The following is a 22,789-nucleotide window of genomic DNA, read 5'->3' on the forward strand; positions in this document are numbered from 1 at the left end:
CTTTTTTTTTCTTTCCTTTCTTTTTTAAAACTCTTTTAAGAATCATTTATTTATTTATTTGGTACAGGATCTCACTACACAGCTTGGACTTGTAGTGATCCTCCTGTCTCATCCTCTCCAGTGCTGGGATTACAGTCATGTACCAGCACACCCAGTTTCTTTCTTTCTTTCTTTCTTTTTTTTTTTTTTTTTTTGCGGAACCAGGGATTGAACTCAGGCCCTTGCGCCTGCCAGGGAAGCACTTATTCCACTGAGCCATCTCCCCAGCCCCATCACACCCAATTTCAGTGGTGGGCACAGCTTGCCCAGGGTTCCAGGGCCGGTGCTGCATGTGGTACCAGGGATCAAACCTGGGTCCTTGCACTTGCCAGTCAGACGCTTAAGACTCTCTCTCCAGCCCTTAATTGCTTTTTTCTGTCCTGAGTCTCACCTCCCTCAGTTGTTCACACAGCTGCTCGCATTATTTTTCTGAGGCACAGACCTGATATGCTAGCTCCTTGGCCCTATAAACTCCCTCGGTTTCTTGTGAAATAATGAAATCTAGAATAATAGTGGGCTTTGCAGCCAGGGCTCCTTCCCCTCTGGCACTTTCCCGTGCACCCAGCGTCACAGCCCCTCATGTGCTCAACCCTCTGCCCAGCTTGCTTGCTGTGAGGCACAGTACACACTTTTACACCTGGCGTTTCTTCTCCTTTCACTTATAGCATCCTGTTTCTTCCCTCAGCCCAGGTGTCACCATTATAAAATCCTCCAGCTCCTGTGACAGTTAAGTTGTTCGGTCCTGTGTTCTCATAGCATTTGTTTTCTGCTCTATTCTAGGTGAATCAACTTATTAAACTATAATTATTTGTTTATCTCTCCATTTCAACTTGAACTTACTAGAGAAAAGGATAGTGATGGAGAACTTTTTAAAGCTTTCAGTGATAACAAACAGCTGGCTGTGGCACGCATGCTGCAGGTTTATCACTACTGGACTAGGCTGTTTCATACAACCCTAACACAGTTCCTGAGGCTCGTAACCCATGGAGACGTTCCCATCTGAAGCCTATAGAAGCATACATACTGTTGCCTTCTATCAGTGACCTCAGATTTATTTGTTGCTTGTAGCCTCTAGTCATAAAATTTTTAGATCATCCCGAATTAAGTGAGTAGTAGCCTTTTGATACAAGGGGGACCTGGATGCTATCTAGATCATTTATAATCCTCTCTTCAATTTCAGGCTTCAGCGGGAGGAGGAGGAGGCCTTTGCCAGCAGTCAGAATAGCCAAGGGGCCCAGTCACTCACATTTTCCAAGTTTGAAGAAAAGAAAACCAATGAGAAGACACGAAAGGTTACCACTGTGAAGAAATTCTTCAGTGCTTCCTCCAGGGTTGGATCCAAGAAGGGTAATTTTCTATTGCTCTTTTTTCTTTCCAGCTGAATGAGATACAGAGTAGATCCACAGTGTACATGGTAGGCACAGCTTTCTATTTTTATAAGCTTTTTTTAAGGAACACCAGCCCAGATTTGAAACCAAAATTAAACTTGGGGGCTACACATTATATGAGTAATTCTGTCTTTAATTGGAGGTCATTGTGTTTTAGAGAAGCTTGTTTATTCTACCGGGGGAATAAAGACAGTTGAAATATCTACTTTATAAAATCTATTCCTGTCTGGGTGACTGTATCTTTGGTGGTTTTGTATTTGGGTCTCTATTTGTCCCCTTTGTATGATGCCCTCACTGTCTGCAGCTGATAGAAGTGTCTACTTCTAGGCTTGAGAGTCCTCTGAGAGGCTTTCTTTCTGAAAGACAAGTTGTGTCATAGGGAAATGTATGGAGAACAGATAGGAAAAGGGTCACTGTGCCCCTAGGGGCATGAAAGTAACTCATTAGGTATCTTTTTAGTACATGGATTTGTATGTAGATGGCCTTGTTCATCCTGCTTCCTTATATGCTGCATAGCCATAGGAGCGTAGTCAGTGACACGATGGGCATCCTGCCATCCAAGTGGCTTGATGTGAAGCAAGAGGAGAATCTGTGTTAGCACCCCATCTCTGAACCTCAAGTTGCTACTTAGGAATTACAAGGTACATTGAAGATGGTGACAGACTGGGAGGAGCTGTCTTTTCAGAGCCATATTTCTTGTAGCCCAAATGCCACCTCAGGGTAGTTTGGCCTGCTAAAGATAGGAGGATGAATAATAACAATATGGCAAGAGACTCCATTTTCTTCTTAACTCCATTTTAGAAGTCGCTTAAACTTTAGGTGAATTCACTCCTCACCCCCTTCCCTTTTAGTAAACCATTAAATCCACACAAAAAAGCCCAATGCTCACTAAGGAACAAACACATTAAGTAAGCTAAAATTTAGCCGTATTAACAAACCCCTGGGAAATACAAACCTTGTAACGTTTTTTGTAAAATTCTTTAGCAGATTTTTTATGATTCTTTTCCCCATACTCATGTTGCCCAAGTACTTCACTACTTTCTTTGCTCTTCATTCCTTCCTGTATTTAGTTCTTTATTTTATTTATTTATTTTTGTTTTGTTATATTTTTGGCGGAACTGGGGATTGAACTCAGACCCTTGCGCTTGCCAGGGAAGCACTTATTCCACTGAGCCATCTCCCCAGCCCCTTTTGTAAAATTCTAAAATGAGGTAATGTGGTTATTTCGGTTACTTGTAAGTATATAAAAACCCACTAGAGTTATCTGGCTGTCAACATTCTCTGATTTTGCATCAGGTTGTTGTCCTGCCAGCAATAAAAGCCTTGTTTGATCCCATTTTTGGTCTCTTGTGTTTATCTAGCTGAATTTTTCCACAACAGTAGTACTGCCCTTAAGATTCTTCCAGGCATAGTGGCTATTGCTACTGTCTTTTCTTTTATTAAAAGGAGATGTTGCCTGTAACAAAAATACAGACATCTCTTTAGGAAATACATTTAGCTGGTCACAGTGGCACAGGCCACCTACTTGGGAGGCTGAAGCAGAAAGGTCACTTGGCCTCAGAGGTTCAAGGCTGGGCTAGGTAACATAGTGAGACCCTGTCTCATAACAATAAAAAGAAATACACCTTTAATCTTTTTGGTCACATGATCAATTTGGAGTTATTTTCTGCATGGCTCAGGCTTTATTAGAAGTTGGTGTAGTAGAGTAGATAAAGGAATAGCTTTGGACTCACTCCTGGTTTGAGTCCCAGCTTTGCTGTGAGGTAGCTGCCTGACCTTGGGCAGGCTAATCTCCCTGAGGCCTGTCTGTGCTGAGGGAGGGTAATACCTGTCAGAGCCACGCAGTGGGACTGAATGAGCTGGTGTGCATAGGGTGGAGCCCAACACCAACAAACAATAATCTCCAAGAAGTGTTAGCATTTTAAAATGCAGTGGTCTTTCTGTTGGAATAATCTCTGCTTATAAAAAGTTCAAAGCCATTGATCACAGCCACCCATACCTGTATAGTTTAAATTCTGTTTCCTGCTGTAGACACATCTCCATTAGCCTTACAAATTTGTGCTATGCTATGAAATGGTATATATTTATTATAGCAGATAAAATAGTAAAAAAAAAATTATAAACCCATCCGCTTTAATTGCCCCAATGCACAAGCAACACTGAAAAGCCATGAAGTTTTACTAGTTTACCCAAGGATATATAATGAATTGGTGGGTTAGAGTTTAGGTCCCCTAACTCCCGGTTCAAGTTTTCTCCATTTTACCTCTTTACCTCAAGTATGTATGTACCTTAGAAAACTAGTTCATATGTAAAAAGTACTAAATACATGTACTAAAAGTACTAAATGTACTAAATAGTACTAAATACATAGTACTAAATACATGTACTAAAAGTACTAAATACATGTGTATAGTCATGTATTTTTCATGACTCCCTCAGTGACCTAAAAGCCTCTGTGTAGTATGGATTTTATTATGAAAAGAAGCTTCATAATCCAGGCCAAGGCCTGTAATTTTCATTGTAAAAACTTGTATACAGAATACTTTTTAACCTTTATCTTTTGAAAATAGTTTTAGGGACTGGGGCGATGGCTCAGTGGAATAAGCGCTTCCCTGGCAAGTGCAAGGACCTGAATTCAATCCCCAGTAAAAGAGAGAAAGAAAAAGAAAAAATATTTTTAACCTTTTTCTTTTGAAAATACTTTTGTATCTAAAAAGGCGGGTGACCTTTGAGGCATGGAAAGTTATCTGTGGGAGTGCTTTGATTCTGTTTTCTGGGGAGGGGTGTGTGTGTGTGCCTCTATGTGTGTGTGACTTAGGACTGAACCGAGGACCTTGTACATGTTAGGCAAGTGATCTACTTCTTTTTTTTTTTTTTTTTTTGCGGAACCGGGGATTGAACTCAGATTCTTGCGTTTGCCAGTCAAGCGCTTATCCTACTGAGCCATCTCCCCGGCCCCTCTACTTCTGATTTATATCCCCAGGCCTTCTTCGATTTTATTTTTAAATAAAGTGTTGCTAAATAATTCAGGTTGGCCTCAAACTATGATCTTCCAAATAGCTGGTGTTACAGGTGTGTACCACCGTGCCCAGTTGTCTGGGGAGGTTTTGGTTTTGGCCTACATATCTGGCAGCTGGGAATCATATTCACTTTTTCATATTCCTTCATTAATTTGCCTTATCTTTTTTTTTTTTTTTGGTACCAGGGATCAAACTCAGGACCTTGCACTTGCCCGGCAGGTACTCATGCTGCTGAGCTGTCTCCCCGGCAGTTGGCCTTATCTTAATTGCTAAATTTGTACCTTAGATTTTTACTTTCGTAGTTGTTTTTATATATAGAAAGCTTCAAGCATTTAAAAATACTTCAGGTTGGAAAGAAGATGCTCTTGAATCTTTATCTCCCCTGTGTAACTTGGCAGATGAACTTTTCATGTCAGCCAGGTTACTTGTTGGCTTGTTGGGTGGGGGCAGGGTTAGCCTGTAGTAAGTGCATTTTGTTTTTCTCTTTTCAGTACCAGGGAATCAAACCTAGGTCCTTGCACATGCTAGGCAAGTGCTCTGCCACTGGGCCACATACCCAGCCCTGCTAAGTGTAGTTTAAACTCATTATATCAGGATTAGACATAGACTTTTTGTTTTCTGTGTTCTTTATTTTACTTACTTATTTTTACGTATGTGGCATAGGGCCTCATTCCAGAGCTTGGACTCAGCCTCTCCAGTACAGGGATTGCAGGTGTGCACCACTATGCCTGGTCTCAGTGGCTTGGGAGCAGGGCTGGTGCAGCATGTGGTGCTGGGGATGGAACCCCGGTCTCTGCGCTTGCCTAAACAGGTGCTTTTTAGTCCTAAGCTGAGCTATCTCGCTGGCCCTTTTATTTTACTTCTTTATACACAATGCTCTTGATATTTTACTTATATTAATAACACAAAAGAAAACTTTTAACCTGAACCAACCAACTTGGGTGCAAACAAAACACTAATAACCTTCTAAGGGATCTGAAGAATTTTTTTTTTTTTTTTGGCGGAACCGGGAATTGAACTCAGGCCCTTGTGCTTGCCAGGGAAGCGCTTACTCTACGAGCCATCTCCCGGCCCTGAAGAATATCTTTTACATCCTGTTAAATCTAGATAGATGCTCTCAGTTAACTTACACTTTTTAAGACTCAGTTAATTTTCAGTTTTTAGTAGTTTTTTAGTCTCCTCTCATGCCCCCCGAGCCTTAGCACTGAGCACCATTTCCAGCCCTGTCTTTTTTTTTTTTTTTTTTTGCCATACTGGGGATTGAACTCAGGCCCTTGCGCTTGCCAGGCAAGCACTTATTCTACTGAGCTATCTCCCTGGCCCCCCATCTTATTTTTTTTTTTTATTATGACACAGGGACTTGCACTCTTGTGCAAGCTGGGTCTGAACTTGTGCTCCCCTGCCTCAGTCTCCCAGAGTGCTGGGCCAACAGGTGTGTTCCTGCATTCCTGCTTTGTGTACCTCTCTTACAAACTTTGCTCCTAGGAGGACTAGTTTTTCTTTTCTTTTTTCAGAATTCAAACACCAATCTCTTGTCTTTAGGTTCTAAGTGCTGTTCTTCCCTAAGGTAAGCTAGAGTGTGTTAGAAAAATGAGTGATTCTGGTGCTAGATTGGGAAGTAAGGGCTCCCTCAAGATTTTGGGGTGATGATGTCAAAGGACCCAAAAGCTAATTTGAAATGGTTCCTACTGCCTACTGCCAAATGTTGTACAATATGAGTTACTGAATAAGAACTAGAATATAACTTATTGAATAAATTAAGAATGTATAACAACATCTATTCAACTAATAACATAAATAAATGAATAAGACATTCCCTGGGCATAGTGGCACACATATATAATCCTGACACTTGGGAGCTGAGGCAAAAGGATTGTGAGGTTAAGGCCAATTTGAGCTACATAGTAAGACCCTATTAAAAACCTATAGAAAACAAATAAGGGACACAACATTCATCATTACAGTGAAATTATTCAGGTGAGTGTCGTCAGTAGATGCTAATGTAAAGTGAGATTAGGGAATTTCTTGAGGAACAAGTTATGAACATGATCTCACATTAACTCCCCCTTCATGTTAGTTACAGATGAAATAATAATTAAGAAAGGGGGGCAGGAAGGACATCATGTACCTATAGATCACTTCTGAAATAGTTAAGGTAAAATGTATTACCTGGTAATAGCCATGAGGTAGCAGCAGACAAAGCCACGTTGAGGGTCATTCAATAACATAATTAACCTGTATTCTTAAAAAAAATTAAGTCATGAGGGGCCAGCGAGATAGCTCAGCTGACTAAAGCACCTGCTTAGGCAAGTTCAAGCCAGCCTGGGACCGAGTTCTATCCCAGGCACCACATACCGTGCCAGTCTCACCCCCAGGGCGGGCTGAGCCGGCTACAGAGTCTAGGTGTATTAGTGTATGCCTATAATCTCAGCGCTGGGGAGGCTGAAAACAGGAGGATCACTATGAGTCTGAGCTCTGAAGTTAGACCCTGTACCAACCAAATACATTAAAAAAAAAAGTTTAAAAAATATTTAAGTCATGAAAAACAAAGGAAGGGTGGGGAACATTTCCATGCTAAAGGGGGACTTAGGACGTATAAACATTAAAGTTCATGGTGTGTCCCTGAATTGGATCCTGTATCAAGAAAGGAAAAAAAAAACCCAAAAAGTTTTAACAATTGATAGAATTGAAACATGGATTTAGACTAAGTATTATCAGTGTAAAATTTCCTGAACTTGATAAGTATACTATGTAATAATGTAAAAGAATCTTTATTATTAGGGAATACTTGTATGAAGCAATAAAGATCATGGTATACGCAAATCTATTGTGACAAGTTTTGAAAAAAAATATGTAAGACATTTAGTTTTATGTTAAAATTTTGTGAATCTGTGTTAAGGGTATTAAGAAACTCTGTGACAGTCTTGCAGTATTTCTGTAAGTCTGAAGTTCTTCAAAATAAACTTAATATTCCTGCATTCAATGCCATTCCAAGACCTGCATTTCTGATGTTAACTAAATAGAGGCTTAGTGTTAATTACATTGTGCAAGGAATCACTAATGAGTTGCTGTTTTAATCATGAGGGCCTTTGGCACTTGGATGAATCTGAGGCAACTTGTGATTCCCAAAGCTAAATTTGGAACCAATTTTATACTTGTATCTGTTTTTGCAATTATTTTTCTTTTCTTTTTTTTTTTTTTTTTTTTTTCCTCGAATGCCTTCAGGGCACTTTTGGCCAGCTGGAGAGGTGTGAGGTTCGAACTCCAGCAACCTGAGGCTGACAGCTTTGTGGAAGCAGCCACTTAAAGGCCTGAGCTAGGGCCAGGCCCCCTGCAATTATTTTTCTATTTGACTCTGGTTGCATTTTTTTTTTTTTTTTTTTACTCTGAACATTATTTATCTTTTCTTATGAGATTCATATTATGACTTACCTTGTATACTGTGCCAAGTAGGATACACGGTCCTTCCCTTCAGTCCGGGGTATTGTTCCAGGACCCCCAGTGTGCCAGAGCCTGCCAATGCTCAGGTGTCGGGTAGCAAGTGACTGTATTTGCATAGGACCTGCACAGTCCTCCCCTATGCTGAGCTTACCTGCAGGGGACTTACAGAACCTGGTATAATGTAAATACTGTATAAATAGCTATTAGCCTGTACTGTGTTGTTTAGGGTATCATGACAAGAGACAGAAGTTAGTACCTGTGCAGTTCATCTCACTTTGAGGATTCAGGACATATGCATATGGATGGCCAGCTACATTTAGAATGTGGTGTCTTTCTGACCTTCGCTGCCTAAGACTAGGAGATTTTTAAATTTTTCTTCCCCTTGACACCAAATACCGGGTGTCTTTTGTTCTCTGACATCAACGATGTATTCAGTAATTCAGTCCAATTCTGATACTACTCAGAGTACCAGAGGTACTTGCAGGTTAAGGTTTTCAGTGTTACAAGACAGTCCCCATTGTCACCTGGGAGGTCTGTGGCACCAGTACTTTTCACCCACTAGGTACAAGGCAACCCCACATGTCAGATGTTGTTAGCTACAGAACTCCGGAAAACACTTTACTTGCATGTTTTCCAATATGTTATTAAAGACATGACCCAGCAACAGACTAATGAAGGGAGTGTGTGCTCTCCAGGCATGCTGCCCTTCTAGCACCTTGGTGTATGAACTTTGTTGTTTAGGGCTTTTGTGGATGTTTCATTATGTAAGTGTGAGGGTTGTTTAATTCACTGGCCGTTGGTAACTTAAAATCTCTAGCCTCTCTTCCCTCCCCAGAGTTGAGAGTGTAGGGCTGAGCATGCTCACCCTCTAATCACAGCGCTGGTTCTTCCTGTGACCAGGCCCCTCCGCAAGCTGTCAGGCCCAGGGTGACAAAGAGGCTCTTTCTGAGCAACAGACAGTCCTATCAGGAAATCCTAAGGCTTTTAGTGTATATTCCTTAAATTACAGACTGTTTCCCTCTCACTATATTAATATAACAATAAAACTGTAATGTGCTACTGAGCTCTCCTTTTATCTTAAGGTGATCTGAGAAACATGAGGGCTTGGGTACATTAAAAAAATAATATACAAAATATGTTTTTTACTAGACTAAAAATGGCATTAATCATCTTGACTCTTAACTGTTCCTCAAACTTATCAGTGAAGATTTTGCTTGCATAGGACCACTTAGAATATCTGTTAATGTACTATGTGGTCTGCCTTTCAGGCAGCCTGTTGTAGTAGGTTCTCAGTTGATGATCACTGGTTGATTTAGATTGGTTGATTGAGATGGAGTCTTGCTGTGTTGCCCAGCCTACCTTTAAATTCTTGGGTTCAAGTGGTTCAACCTCAGCCTCCTGATTAGCCAAGACTGTAGGGACATGTGACCTTTCCTGGCTCATTGGTTGTTTTAAATAGGAATAAACAGATGTTGCATTAACAAAACAACATTATGGTATTTTTATGAAGAGTTTAGGCATAGGGCCAGGGAGATGGCTCAGTAGAATAAGTGCTTGCCTGGCAAGCACAAAGGCCTGAGTTCAATCCCCGGTTCTGCAAAAAAAAAAAAAAGAATTTAGGTATGGGAAACAGGCAAACCTGAATTCAAATCCCATCTCTTATTAGCCTGTGACTTTTGAGTACTTAGTGATTTAATCTCTCTAGCCTCAGTTTATTCATGTATATAATAAAACCATCTACCTAACAAAATTATTAAGGATTAATGTAAATGATAACAAATAGGAAATCCTTATTGAGTGACCACAATACATATTATTGTCATAATTCAGGAAATGCCAGGCATGGTGGGCTATTCCTGTAATTCCAGCACTCGGGAGACTGAAGCAAGAGGATCAATTGCTGTGAGTTCAGGACCAGCTAGGGCTACATAGTGAGTTCAAGGCCAGCCTGAACTGCAGATTGAGACCCTGTCTCAAAAACAGACAAACAAAAATTCAGACGGTATGTTCTGCTAAGAGAGTTTTTAAACTATTTAGGTGGGGAATAGAAGGCTTGTAATCATGGTTGACTGGATATAATTGAAATGCATGCTTTGTTTCTGTGTTAAAACATATGATACTTTTAAGTGGCAGAGCAGGTAGTTGCTATTTGGGCCTTAGCCAGAACTGTGACTATGATGTGAGTGAAGTAATTCTTTTCCAGTTTCCTTCTTCTTTTCCTTCGTCTTACACGCTGATACCTATTGGCCATTCAAAATGACTTCTGTGTCCCCTTCACTGTCTGTCTATAAGCCACATGTCTGTTGTCTTAGTAGGGGCTGATTTTTAGGAAGGTTGGTTGGAGAGAAATAGCCAACTAACAATTTTAGTAATTTATAGCTAGCTAATACAGTTTTCATTTACATTTTAAAAGGTTTTAAAAAACCAGTTTTCATTCTCATTACTTTAAATTGCAGGATGACCAAAACTTGCATATTTTTTCTTTAATTTTAATGAGGTAATATAACAAGAAATATGAAAATGACATTTTTATCAAATGTATTTAATACAAGAATCAATTGGTTGAGGAGCTGGGGAGGTGGCTCAGTCCTGAGTTCAATCCTTGATACCGCAAAAAAAAAAAAAAAAAGAATCAATTGGTTGAAATGACAGCTACCCAAATGACACTTGGAATAGTAAGTAAACAAACACACTGCCCACGTGACACTCAGGGTAAACTCTTATGTGCTTAAAAAAAGGCTTTGGGGGGCTGGGGAGATGGTTCAGTGGAATAAGTGCTTGCCTGGCAAACACAAGGACCTGAGTTCAATCCCTGGTTCTGAAAAAAAAAAAAAAAAAAGGCTTTGGGGAGAGGAGTGAGCAAGACAAAATAATAAAGCTGCCCTTGGCTAGTTTGCAAGGCGCTGATGTCCTGTGAAGAGCTGGCAGGCTTCTCTTTGTCAGGCAGAGACAATTGTTGCATTGGAGAGCTCAGATTTTGGAATAATGCGTATAAACCTGGGTTCAAATTCTAGCATTTATCCCTTAAATAAGTATAATATCATTTAAATTTCTGAACTTCATAAAAGTATTAGGTGGGCTTGTGAGTACTTGTCAAAATAACATTAATAGGGGCTGGAGAGATGGCTCAGTGGTCTAAAGCACCTACTTGGAACAAGCTTAGCAAAACGCAGGGACCGCGGTTCAATCCCCAGCACCACATGCCAGCCAGCCCCGCCCCCTGGTGGGCTGAGCTGGCCACACACACACACACACACACTAAATGTTAAAATAAAAAAAATTTAAATTAAAAAAAATAACATTAATAAAAGTATTAGTACGTAGTATACATTTCCTGTATGCAAGTTATTACCATTATTTTGTCATATGGAATATGTATTTGTTTTTGTTGGGTATTCTGTGATGGTAGATAGCATTGTTCAAGTATTCTGTTCTTACTGATTTTTTAAATTTTCTGTTTTATCAGTTACTAAAAAAAAAAGTGTTGAAGGGAGAGGAGGGGAATGAGAAAAAAGATATATCAGATACAGGTACAAATTCTCTAGGATGAGTGTTGCCATTGTGTATATCTAAAATGTTCCAATAAAATAAAAGTGCAAACATATACAACAAAACAAAACAATAGAAAATTGCTAAGACCAATATTAAAATTTTTTTCTCTTTGATAATCGGGAGCCCAAGGCCTTTTTATCTAGTTGTATCCCCAGCCCTTTAAAAGAAAAGAATTTTTAAAAATTAAAAAAAAAATTTTGCCACAGAGACTAAGTCATTAAATTGCCCACCTTTGAACTTGACCTTGAACTGGCCTCGAACTTGTCATTCTCCACCTTGCCTTTCTAGAGCCCAGTTGGGGCTGCCCGTGTGTAGCACCACACCTGGCGTTGCCTTCTTTTTGATTATTTTTTATGAACATATCTTTATCTTTTATGAACATATCTTTATCTTCACTGTTATTTGTTGTTTTTTTTAACACAAAATATAACTTATTAAGAACTTAATGGATAAGTTTTTTTAGATGCAGCTCTTTTATTTTTGTATTCTGAGGTTTACAGAATACATCTTTAACTGATCTACGTTCAGATAATGTACCATACACATACCACATAACTTTCGTATTTCCTCCCCTGCTTTGTATTTTTCTACATGATATTAACCTCACAATCCATTATTTTAGGCTTAGGCAGTTAATTATCTGTCAAATAAAAATTTTAAATAATAAGGCCTTTCACACTTGTCCACTCTGCTGGCCACTGCTGCTGGCCTGCCTTCTGAGATCACGTGTTTATACATGGTGTCATCTCCCTCACCGGGAGGCCTCCCTTCACCTTGCTTGAGTGTTGATCTACCGGTGAGTTTTCACAACTCTGAAGAAGTATGTATTTAGCTTTCATTTCTGGAAAAAAAAATGTTATGCTAAATACAGCATTTCAGGTTGGCAGGATTTTTTCTTGCCTGTACTTAATTAACATTACTTGATTATCTTCAGATTTGTGTGATTCCTGATAGTAATGATTTAAAAATCTGCTTACATTGCTTTTTTTTTTTTTTTTTTTTTTTTTGTTATTTTGTGTGTAATATGACTTTTCCCTGTGGCAGTTCCCCTAAGGATCCTTTGAAGTTTCTTTCAGTAGATCCCTTAAGGTTTTGTTTATGTTACTCATTTTCAGCAGTTTATGTCTTAAATCAGGTGCAGTGCTGCGTACCTATAATCCCAGCAGCCTGGGAGGCTGAAGTAGGAAGACTGTAAATTCTAAGCCCAACTGGGGCAATTTAGTAATTTAGTTAGCCACTATTTTAAAATAAAGGAGGGCTGGGGATGTAGCTTGATATGAAGCCCCTGGTTTCAGTCACCAGTATGGGGAGAGAGAGAGAAAAAAAAAAGACATATCTTGTTTTAAGGTTCTTCATGATTTTTGTGCTTAGAGTTTCTTCCACTTCTTGCATCTGTAGATTACACCTTTCATCAGTTTTTGGAAAATGTTCAGTTATTATTATTTTTCATTACCTTTTAAAATATTTCCTTGCTTCCTCTCCCTTTCAGAAACTGCAGTTGTACCAAAGTCAAAATGGTTTATATTGTCCACAGACGGCCAATGCTTAGTTCAGTTGGTTGTGGTCATTTTTCTTTTACATTTATGTTGGATAATTTCTTCCATTATGTCTTCAAGTTTTCTTTTTTATTTTGAATTATTTTATGTGCTCTCTAGTGAATTATTATTTCCGATGTTGTAGTATTCACCTCTAGAAGTTTGGTTTGCTGCTGCTTGTATCTCCCATTTCTCTCATCATGTTCCTATGTTATCTTATGAACTGAATGCATTTATAATTACTATTTAAGCATTCTGGTTTACTAAAGGCATCATTTCTGATATTCCTCATTCTGTTATGTATTAATCCATTTATAAGGTTGTACTTTATTTGTTGCCTAGTAATTTTTGACTGGGTGCTAGACATTTTGAATTCTGTGGTTTGTGGATGCTGTATTTTGTTACTTTAAATATTGCTGGGCTTGTTCTAGGACACACTATGTTACTTGGATTTTTTATTTTATTTTTTTATTTTTTATGATTCTGGGAATGGAACCTAAAGTCTTGTGCATGCTAAGCAAGAGCTGCATCACTGAGCTACATCCCAAGCAGCAACCTGATACCTTTTAAGCTTTGTTAGAATGGGATCTAGACTAGGGCTAGCATGAGCCATCTACATGTCCCAGCCTTTGATCTAGGGCTAACATGACCCGTCTCCAATATTCTGAGAACTTACATAGTGTATTTTTTTTCTTTTGTTACTGCTCTTTCCATGTAATCTAGGATACCTTGAACCTGCAGTCTTTCTGCCTCAGCCTCTTAAGTACTGTGGTAACAGGTATACACCACTATTCCTAGTTCCATATCTTATATTAGAAGCTCTTTCCTCTTTGGCTCGTGGAAAAAATGAACCATTTCCAAACTTGTGTGAGCACTTAGAATGGTTGTGCATGTATGGCTTTGTGTAATCTTGGGTAACCATGTCCCTAATCTTAGGTTTTTTTCACATGCATGCACAGCTTCCAGCTAAAGGCTGCAGGGATTTCCTTGCAGATGTCTGGAGCTTTTTCTCTGCAGCTCTATTCTCTGTTGTATTTTGCCGTGCTAGTTGCAGCCACATTACCCTCCCTGAACTCCAAATGTGCTCTCTTTAACACAGCAAGTTGGCTGGACACTGTTGGAGTTGCCTTTCTCTCCCACAACAAGTGATACAGGCAGTGAAATGGGTGGTTCACAGGACTGGTCATGTTTGCTTCCTTTTTCACAGGGGTTTATCTGCTGTCTGCCTTTTGCCCAAAGTCCAGAAACTATGATTTCATCTGTTTTCGTCTGACTTTCTAATTGTTAAGGCAATAGGGTAAGCAGATCCCCTAGTATTCATCATAGAGCAACTGCCAGATTAAATGAAACTTTAAACTCTGAGTATTGAAGACTTTTCCCTGACCACAAGCCAACGAACCAAGGCTTTGGTTTTCCATTTGAGAAATATTTACAAAAAATGCTACTTTTATCCTGAGTTAGATTATATCTGATTTATTTATGTGCTTAAAAAAATAGGTCATACATCTAAATGGCTAGGAAATAAGAGGTGTATAGTCAAAACCTGGCATCAATGTACAAAACAAATTTTTGATTTGTTTTGTTTGTTTTGCTAGGGACCAAATGTAGTATTCTATGTCTTTTACCCACCTAATTCCTGAGTACTGCTGTGCTTCCCCACATCCCTGGGTTAAGTTCCTATTATCTTTCTGTGCATTTGTTCTCACTGACCATCACATATATTCTTATCCTCGTTCCCCTGTTTTACAGAAAGGATAGCACCCACACATACCATGTTTTTTTAAAACAATGTATAATGAGCTGTTCCCATATCAGCTCACAAAAAGCATACTTTTTTTTTTTTTTTTGGTCATGTTGGGGTTGAACTCTGGGCCTTGCACATGCTAGGCAATCTCTCCATCCTTCAGCAGCAGCCCCAGCCCTGTCACATACTTTTTTAATTTTAAAGCTGTGAATATTCTATTTTATGGATTAAATCATAATTTGGTCCCTATGTAATCGGTTCCCAGTTTTTGCTATTGTAAGTAGTGTAAAAATGAGTAGCCATTAACATACCTTATTTTCTACATGCAAAATCATATAAGTAGAACATTTCTATTGATAGAAATATTATTATACTTTAAAAACAGAAAAATAGAAAATATTGGGATGTTATATTTATTTTAAATTTATATTATTGTTAAATTGCCTTCCTTTGAGGTTTACATTGCATCTGCATAATATGGGGATGTCTATTTTCCTGTGTTCTCAAGATCAAATTCAAGTGTTTGTGTGTTAATTTTTAAAATAGCTTCTTGCTGACATGTAACTCAGTGGTACAGCACTTGCCTAGTATGCATGAAGCCCTGGGATTTTTCTCCACCACTACAAAAAAACCCAAATTGTTTAAAAGAGCATTGTATAGTATTTTAAATTTGCATCTTTGTTATGAGTGAGATTGTGCATCTTTCTTGTGTTAAGATATGTCTCTTTCCTTTTTCTATACTCTTGGTATTCTTTATCCATTTTCATATTGCACTGTTGGATATATTTTCTGTTTTTTTTTTTTTTTTGACTGGGGATCAAACTCAGGACCTTATGCTTGCCGGGCAGGGACTTATACGGCTGAGGTATCTTCCCAGCCCTGTATTTTCTGTCTTAAGGGACCCCTTAGTCAAACTAGTTCTTTGTTGCACTACTGTGTGGAAATATATTTCCTATTTGTTGTCTGATTTTTGACATGTTTTTTGCCATATATATATAATGTTTCTAGTTTTTTTAATTATAGTTCAAAAGCATTGGATAATTTAAAAAATAGCCATATACAAACAAAATTTTAAAAAAGATAGCCAAGCCGGGTGTGGGGTGTGCCTGTAGTTCTAGCAGTTAGGAGGCAGGAGGATCCCCACAAATTCAAGGCCAGCCTAGATGAGATAGTGAGTTCAAGGCCAGCAGCAAGACCTTGTCTCAATTTAAAAAAACCCCAAAAGCCAAATACTAGATTCAGAGAGAGAACTATAAAATATAATTTTCTTATGCTAACTAAATGTTCATAGTATAGTATAAGGGGAAGAGATGCTTTTGCTTCATTTTAAACATAAGTATATCCCACAAGAAATTAACAACCAGTGATGCCAGATAGGTGAGAGGCTTAAATAAGCTTGTCATGGTATGGTCAGTTTGTATATTCTTTTAGATAACTGATGTTGTCTCACTTACATATACTATTCTAATAGGGATATCATTTTATTATCTTAAAATTTAATTACAACCTATTGTTAAAAATGTATCTCTAGGCAGGGGAGATATTGGTCTAAGTGTAAGCACAAGGATTTGGGTTCATTCCCCAGTACCACATACAGTGTGGGCCCGGTGTGGGCCACTGAAGCCAGGTGTGGTGGTGCATCCCTGTAATTCCAGTGCTGGGGAGGCTGAGACAGGAGGATCACTACAAGTTCAAGCTGTGTAGTGAGACCCTCTATTAAATAAATAAATAAAAGATTTTTTTTTAAATAAAAGATTTTTTAAAAAATGTATCTCAGGGCTAGTGAGATCAGTGAGACAGCCAAAATAGCTCAGTGGGGGTTTGATCCCCAGGCCTGCCACCAGTCCCCACCCTGGGGCACACTGAGACGGCACCTGAGATTGGGCTGGTGGTGCATGCCTGTAATCCCAGCTCTTGGGAGGCTGTAAACAGGTAGATCACTATGAGTCTGATCTCTTAGTGAGACCCTGAACACAGTGTAAACCCTTCCCTAAAAAAATAAAAAAGGAAACAAACAAAGATACTTTTTGATTATCTTTCCTTTTGTCTATAAAAGGCAATTGTGGGTATGAGATCTTTTAACTCTTCGCAAATATTGAATTAGCATAGTTCAAGATTAGGAGACCAATTGATAGCCCATACTTTCTGATGGCATTGTGACTACCTCCTTACCTTGATCTGTCAAAGCCCCATTTCTCTTTCAGTGCACTATTTATTAGAAAAGGGGAAAGAGAGACCAGGGAGATAGCTCAGTGGCTTAAGCACCTGCCTGGTAAGCACAAGGTCCTGAGTTTGATCCCCAGTACAAAAATAATAATAATAATAATAATAATAATAATAATAATATACTAATAAAGGATGGGGAAAATAGTTGTGTCCCCAGCTGCTTGGAGAGGGTTCTGTTTGCTTCCCTCACCCATTTGGTGTGTGCTCCATTGTGTTTATTATGCTACTTTGGCTGTGTTCTTTCGCTTTGAGCATTGTGGCTTGCAAACTGAATGGTGGGTAATTAATTTTGTCTCCACATAGACAAATGGACCTTTTCCTTTTGGCAAGTATGATGGGATTTGAACAGTTGTCCAACATTTTACATGTTCTCTTAACATTTTAGGCTTCTGTTGATTATTATTTTACTTTTTGACTAGCTTTATAAACTCAGGCAATCTTTGAGAACGTTGTTCAAGCAAGTGTGTCACTTCAGTATTAATGATTAAATCTATATATAGATCAAAGCAGGATGTATTTTGGCTAAGAAAATATGAACAGAGCAACTTGTATTTGAATATCTTAGATCATGAAGTTTTGTCTGATGTACTTCCTACTCGTAAAAGAGACTTTGTTTACTTTAAGGAAAGCTGTCCAAACATTTAAACATAAAATCATTTAAATTTCAGTTTAACTTTGATAAAACATAATTTAAATAATCTTAAATTAGTGATCTTCTCTCTTATGAAACTTACTATGTTTAATTTTCCCAGCAGAAATTCAGGAAGCAAAAGCTCCCAGTCCTTCCATTAACCGGCAAACCAGCATTGAAACGGATAGAGTGTCTAAGGAGTTCATAGAATTTCTCAAGACCTTCCACAAGACAGGCCAAGAAATCTATAAACAGACCAAGATGTTTTTGGAAGCAATGCATTACAAAAGGGTAGGTTGAGAATAACCACTTAAGAGTTTTGGTTTTAGGAAAGGTCTTAGAAGTAATGTAATATGATTCTGTCAATTTATACCTGAGAAAATTGAGACTCAAAAGATGTTATTTGCCTAAGAAAAGCCTCTGACCCAAGTGAGAACCTGACTCCCAGGCTAGTACTTTTCCACTGTGAGTAGTGTTTAGGTCATCTTTTTGTGGAAATTCTGACTTTGAAACCACTTGAATTATGTACTTGGGTAACAGGCCCTCCTAACTTGTTGCCTCATAACTAAGCTGCTACTTTAGATCTTAACTCTGTAATGACTTTTAGGCCAGCAGCAATACTTTCAGGGAGTTTTGTTGTTACTTGTTTCAGTTTTTAAATTAGGATTTAAATTTTTTCTCTCCTTATTTGGTTAGAGAAAGAAAGATAGAATTTAGATATTGAAAAGGGCCTTAGCAACTCTCTGGTTTCAGTCCTTTTATTTTATAGATGAGGAAATTGAGAACTAGAGACTAAAGTACATGTCCAAGGTTACACAGGTGGAATTTGGCCAGTGTCAGAAATAGAATTTTGACTTCCATACCTGTGTCGTTCGTTAACCCAGAATTTCTAACCCATGGTTCAGTTCAGTAATTCCTAAGGCTGCAGTGGAATTTTTGTAAATAGAATCAATTCGGTTTTGTTATAGTATGGGCACTAAACTCAGAACTATCTCTAAAACTTAAGAGGAAAGAAAAGGAATGAGGAAAACAGCAAGATGATTGCCTGCTTAGCTCTCTTCTGGCTGTGGTCAGACATTGCTAGGCTAATGGGCGGTGGGCTTCTTCAAGGTATTTTTTAAATATCAAATTGAGTTTGTAAAAGAGAACAGCTTTCTTGTTCTTTAGGAAAATAGTGGCACTGTGTGATCAAGGTAACTGTGAGCAAGTAGTGACATTTAGTTAAAGCAAGCAAGCCATCTCTGATTCTTGTGTGTGTTAGAAGCAATTCTTTGGCTCGGGAATAAGTGCTTCCCTGGCAAGCTCAAGGGCCTGAGTTCAATCCTCGGGTCCACCAAAAAAAAAAAAATAAATAAAAATAAAAAAATAAATAAAAAAATAAATAAATAAATAATAATAATAATAATGATAATAAAAATAAAATAAAGAAGCAATTCTTAATGTGGGAGAATTCAGCATTCATGTGACATATAATTTTTGTTTTGTTTTTTTGACATGGGGTCTCGCTGTGAAGTCCAGGCTGACTTTGAGATATTCTTCCCTCAGCCTTGGGTGCTGAGATGCCAGGCCTGTGCCTGCCATACAACATTGAAAAATATTTTTTTATCTCCTCCATTATTTATTCTTGTAACCTTGAACGACATATTTGAACATGTAGTTCTTGTTCCACCAAGTGTTATCATGATCTCCTGACTTTTAGTTTTGAGTTTAGGGCTCTTACCCTTCACTTCACCTTTTCTTTCCCTTCTCTCCCTTTCATATTTGGGTAGCTGTTCCTTACATTTTAGCATTATAATTGAATACATTGACTTTTTATGATTAAAACTTGAGAGTGTTTCTTCCTATATATTGAATTTAAAAGTTAAAAGTGAAGGAAAAGAACATTTATATTATTGTGATTTTCTAAATATTATTCACCACAGGTCCTAACAGTATGATTAGATATTTCTCCTTAGGTCCAGGGTTATGTTTCTAGAAAAATACAATCCTGCCCCAAACACATAGTTTCACTGTGTAATTGAGGCTCACCTTGATCTTACTTTGTAGCCTAGGCTGGCCTCAAACTCAAAGTGCTCTTCCTGCCTCTCCCTTTGCAGTGCTGAGTTAGCACCATGCCCAGCCAACTTTCATTTTTTTCTCATGTAGTGTATTGGTGAGCCATCATAAAATATTCACTGGAGCATTTATACTATAGTGCATATAGCATGTATGCTGTGTAATGCTATATTTTAGAATCCGAAACAACTTAGATTTGCTTTTCTTTTATTCAGAAACATAACAGACCCTTGATCTATAAGAATTTAATTGATTGGCTGGCCAGATAGCTCAGCGGACTAATGCGCCTGCTTAGGCAGAACGCAGCAGCTGGGGTTTGATCCCTGGTGTGCTGTGCTGGCCCAGTCCTGGGTATGCTGAGATGGTGATTGAGACTGGGTGTGGTGGCACGCGCCTATAATCCTAGTGCTTGAGAGAATCACTATGAGCCTGATCTACATAGTGAGACCCTGTAGACCCTGTGCTAAATACATAAAAAAGAATTTAATCGACTTTTTGATCAGTACTAAAGGCATAACTGGTATAGACACCATCATGCCTGTTGTCAGAGGCAGCCTTACCAATTGCATCAGACACTTGGATATGGCCTCAGGCTCTTTATGTGTGAAGAGCCACTGTCCAACCCATTTCCCATTTCATGACTTCCATACATGTGTCTCAGGTGTCTTCAGCCTCAGAACAGTACTTGGCACACAGCTGGTACTGAGCAAATGCTTTGTAACTGAGTGTCCCTCCATATGCCCTTTTGTCCTCTAGCTGCAAGTTACTGTCCTACCACCTGTAGTCCCTGCAGAAGCCCACAAGTTCAATTTTAGTATATGTGCTGCTAAAGTGAGCACAGCCCACAAGTTCAGGTCAGCATGTGCAACATAAAAACCAAGCCAAATAAGCAAATACTACTAGACTGCACTTAAAGTAACTAAGGCTTTGGAGGAACTTTTTTGCTGCCCCAACTGTTCAGATCCTGCCCTTGATAAGCATACAAAAAAGATCCCTCATTTTCCTGTATTCTAAAAAGTGTAGCCTGTCCTTTCTATAAGGGTGACCCTGCATTTTCTCAGTGTACCGTCTTTTAATGTTAGCTATTGCTTGAAACTCTTTTGATAAACTAAATTTCTCAATTCAATGTTTTAAAACAAGGATCTTACATTAGCAGTCACCTGGATGAGCTCTTTCTCCCTACTAAGGAAGCAGTCAAGCAAAACCCAAGGCCTTTGTCTCTTTCATTGTTTCCCTCTGAACTCCCTGGACAGTCATTCTTTCAGAATCTGGTACTGATTATGTTAAATGAACTTAGAATTTTCCCTAGTGTTAATGTTCAACTATGTTTTCCATATTTGAATGAAGAACAAAAACTCATAATTTAAAATGTGATTACATCTTCAGCCACCTTTTCTTTTCCAAAAATAAATAGATAAATACTTTAGGATGATCTCACTATTCTAAACCACACATTTATAAGGAGTAGTGTGCTGCATTTAGCTACCTGTTACGAAGAAACCTTAACAAAATAGGCTTTTGAAAAAAATCAAGAAAAACAACATGGGATCCAATTTTAAAATTAGAAGTAGTGTGTTCTCACTTATATGCAAAAGCTAAAAAAGTCCGCTTCGTGAAAACAGAGTTGAGAAGAGTGGTTTGCAGAGGTGGGGGAGGGGTGGCGCGTGGGTGAGGTGGGTGGGAGAGAAGGGAGTGGGCCCTGGTGTGCAGCTGGGCAGGGGGCAATCCCATAATGCTCTCTAGCCCATGCTTCACTGTGAATTTCCCAAGTGCTAGCAGAAAGGTTCCCAATATGGGAAAATGCTGTTTGAAGTGGTGAGCATGCTAATATATCACTGTACCCGGCACCTATGTCCGATTAGTATATGCCAATTAAAAGTTTAGAGGGAAGGGGGCCGGGGAGATGGCTCAGTGGAATAAGCACTTCCCTGGCAAGCACAAGGGTCTGAGTTCAGTCCCCAGTTCCACCAAAAAACAAAGAAAAAAAATGTAGATGAAAGGTTGATTGATGACCATACTGAAAGTGATAAATGAATAAAAATAATGAAAAACACCTCATGAAGAGGACAGCCATGCATGAGAGTGACTGTGGGAGACTTGGAGAGCCGTGGGCCCCACGCTTGCGGCTGGAGCGGTGCAACTCCAGCTCTGGGCTGTCTCTCAGGGCCTCACCTCAGGTATGCACAGCATCCTTGCTGAGCCCTGGCTAGGCAGTTCCACCTTCCAGCAGGGGGGCTCGGCACGGTGGCGCAGGTCGCAGGTCGTAGGGGCAGGGGGCTGCAACCGGAAGCTTTCTGCCTCCTACAGAGCTTTGTTCTGTTCTGTGTTCTTGTTTGCCTTTTTGCTTGTTATAGATTATGGAAGACTGGTTCATCTTTTCTTATCTGCGTGGCCTAAGTGACAGTGGCTACACAAAATTAAACCTGTTGCAGTTTCATTAATGAACTCTGATTCAGGAGTTGAACACTTTTTTTCATGCCACGTGATCGGCAGTGTTACAGCCTTAGAGAAAGGGCAGATGGGAGACTAGGGGCCTTTGGCGTGCGATGAGTAATGGTCATCTCTTCAAGCTTAATGATGGCAAAGTATTTTAAACAAACAAAACCTCTTTGGGGATGATGCTGTTGTGCTGCTTGCGTGCTTCCGTCTGCACTGTGTGTCTCATCCAATTCACTGTAACTACAATATGTAGCCTACTGCATACTTCATTCAGGAGGGAAGGTGAAAGGTAGGATATGTTTGTTTTTTAAGTATTTTATGATGACCTTTATATATAAAGAAAAGATAGAAATTCATTTATAATTAGTTGTTAGCTACTAAAAATGATGGACTTCTGGGTTTTATTCTTAGAAATGAGAAATAAGTAACTGGACTGTAACAGTTCTTGGTACTTTTATTTTGCCAATAATTGGATTTTAAAGAGCCCTGTTTATTCATGTAAATGTTTAAATCTATATTCAATTAGTGACTAATAACCTAGTGAGATAGACTTTCATAAAATAGGAGGAGTGCATGCATGGTATACTTTAAATGTTAATGCTTAAGGGCCGGCCAGATAGTTCAGCAGATTAAAGCGCCTGCGTAGGCAGATACAGCGGCCAGGGGTTCAATTCCTGGCCTGCCATGCCAGCCTCACTTCCAGGGCTTGATGAGACTGC

General features: G+C 39.0%; 1 protein-coding gene across 10 annotated transcripts in view; it reads left to right on the forward strand.

Moving 5' to 3' along the window:
* The window catches only part of Rabgef1 (RAB guanine nucleotide exchange factor 1), a 65,378-nt gene that overhangs the window by 22,604 nt on the left and 19,985 nt on the right, over nucleotides 1-22,789 (forward strand). For 9 of the 10 annotated variants that reach the window (XM_023714372.1, XM_023714366.1, XM_023714368.1 and 6 more), the window contains 2 exons: nucleotides 1,220-1,386; nucleotides 17,698-17,867. In XM_023714372.1, coding sequence (XP_023570140.1) covers nucleotides 1,220-1,386; nucleotides 17,698-17,867 — 337 coding nt within the window. The remainder of the gene's footprint in view (nucleotides 1-1,219; nucleotides 1,387-17,697; nucleotides 17,868-22,789) is intronic. The other variant, XM_023714364.1, reaches the window with a different exon arrangement.

This window comes from Octodon degus, unplaced genomic scaffold (genome assembly GCF_000260255.1).
Source record: "Octodon degus isolate 3935 unplaced genomic scaffold, OctDeg1.0 scaffold00035, whole genome shotgun sequence".
NCBI classification, from domain to species: domain Eukaryota; kingdom Metazoa; phylum Chordata; class Mammalia; order Rodentia; family Octodontidae; genus Octodon; species Octodon degus.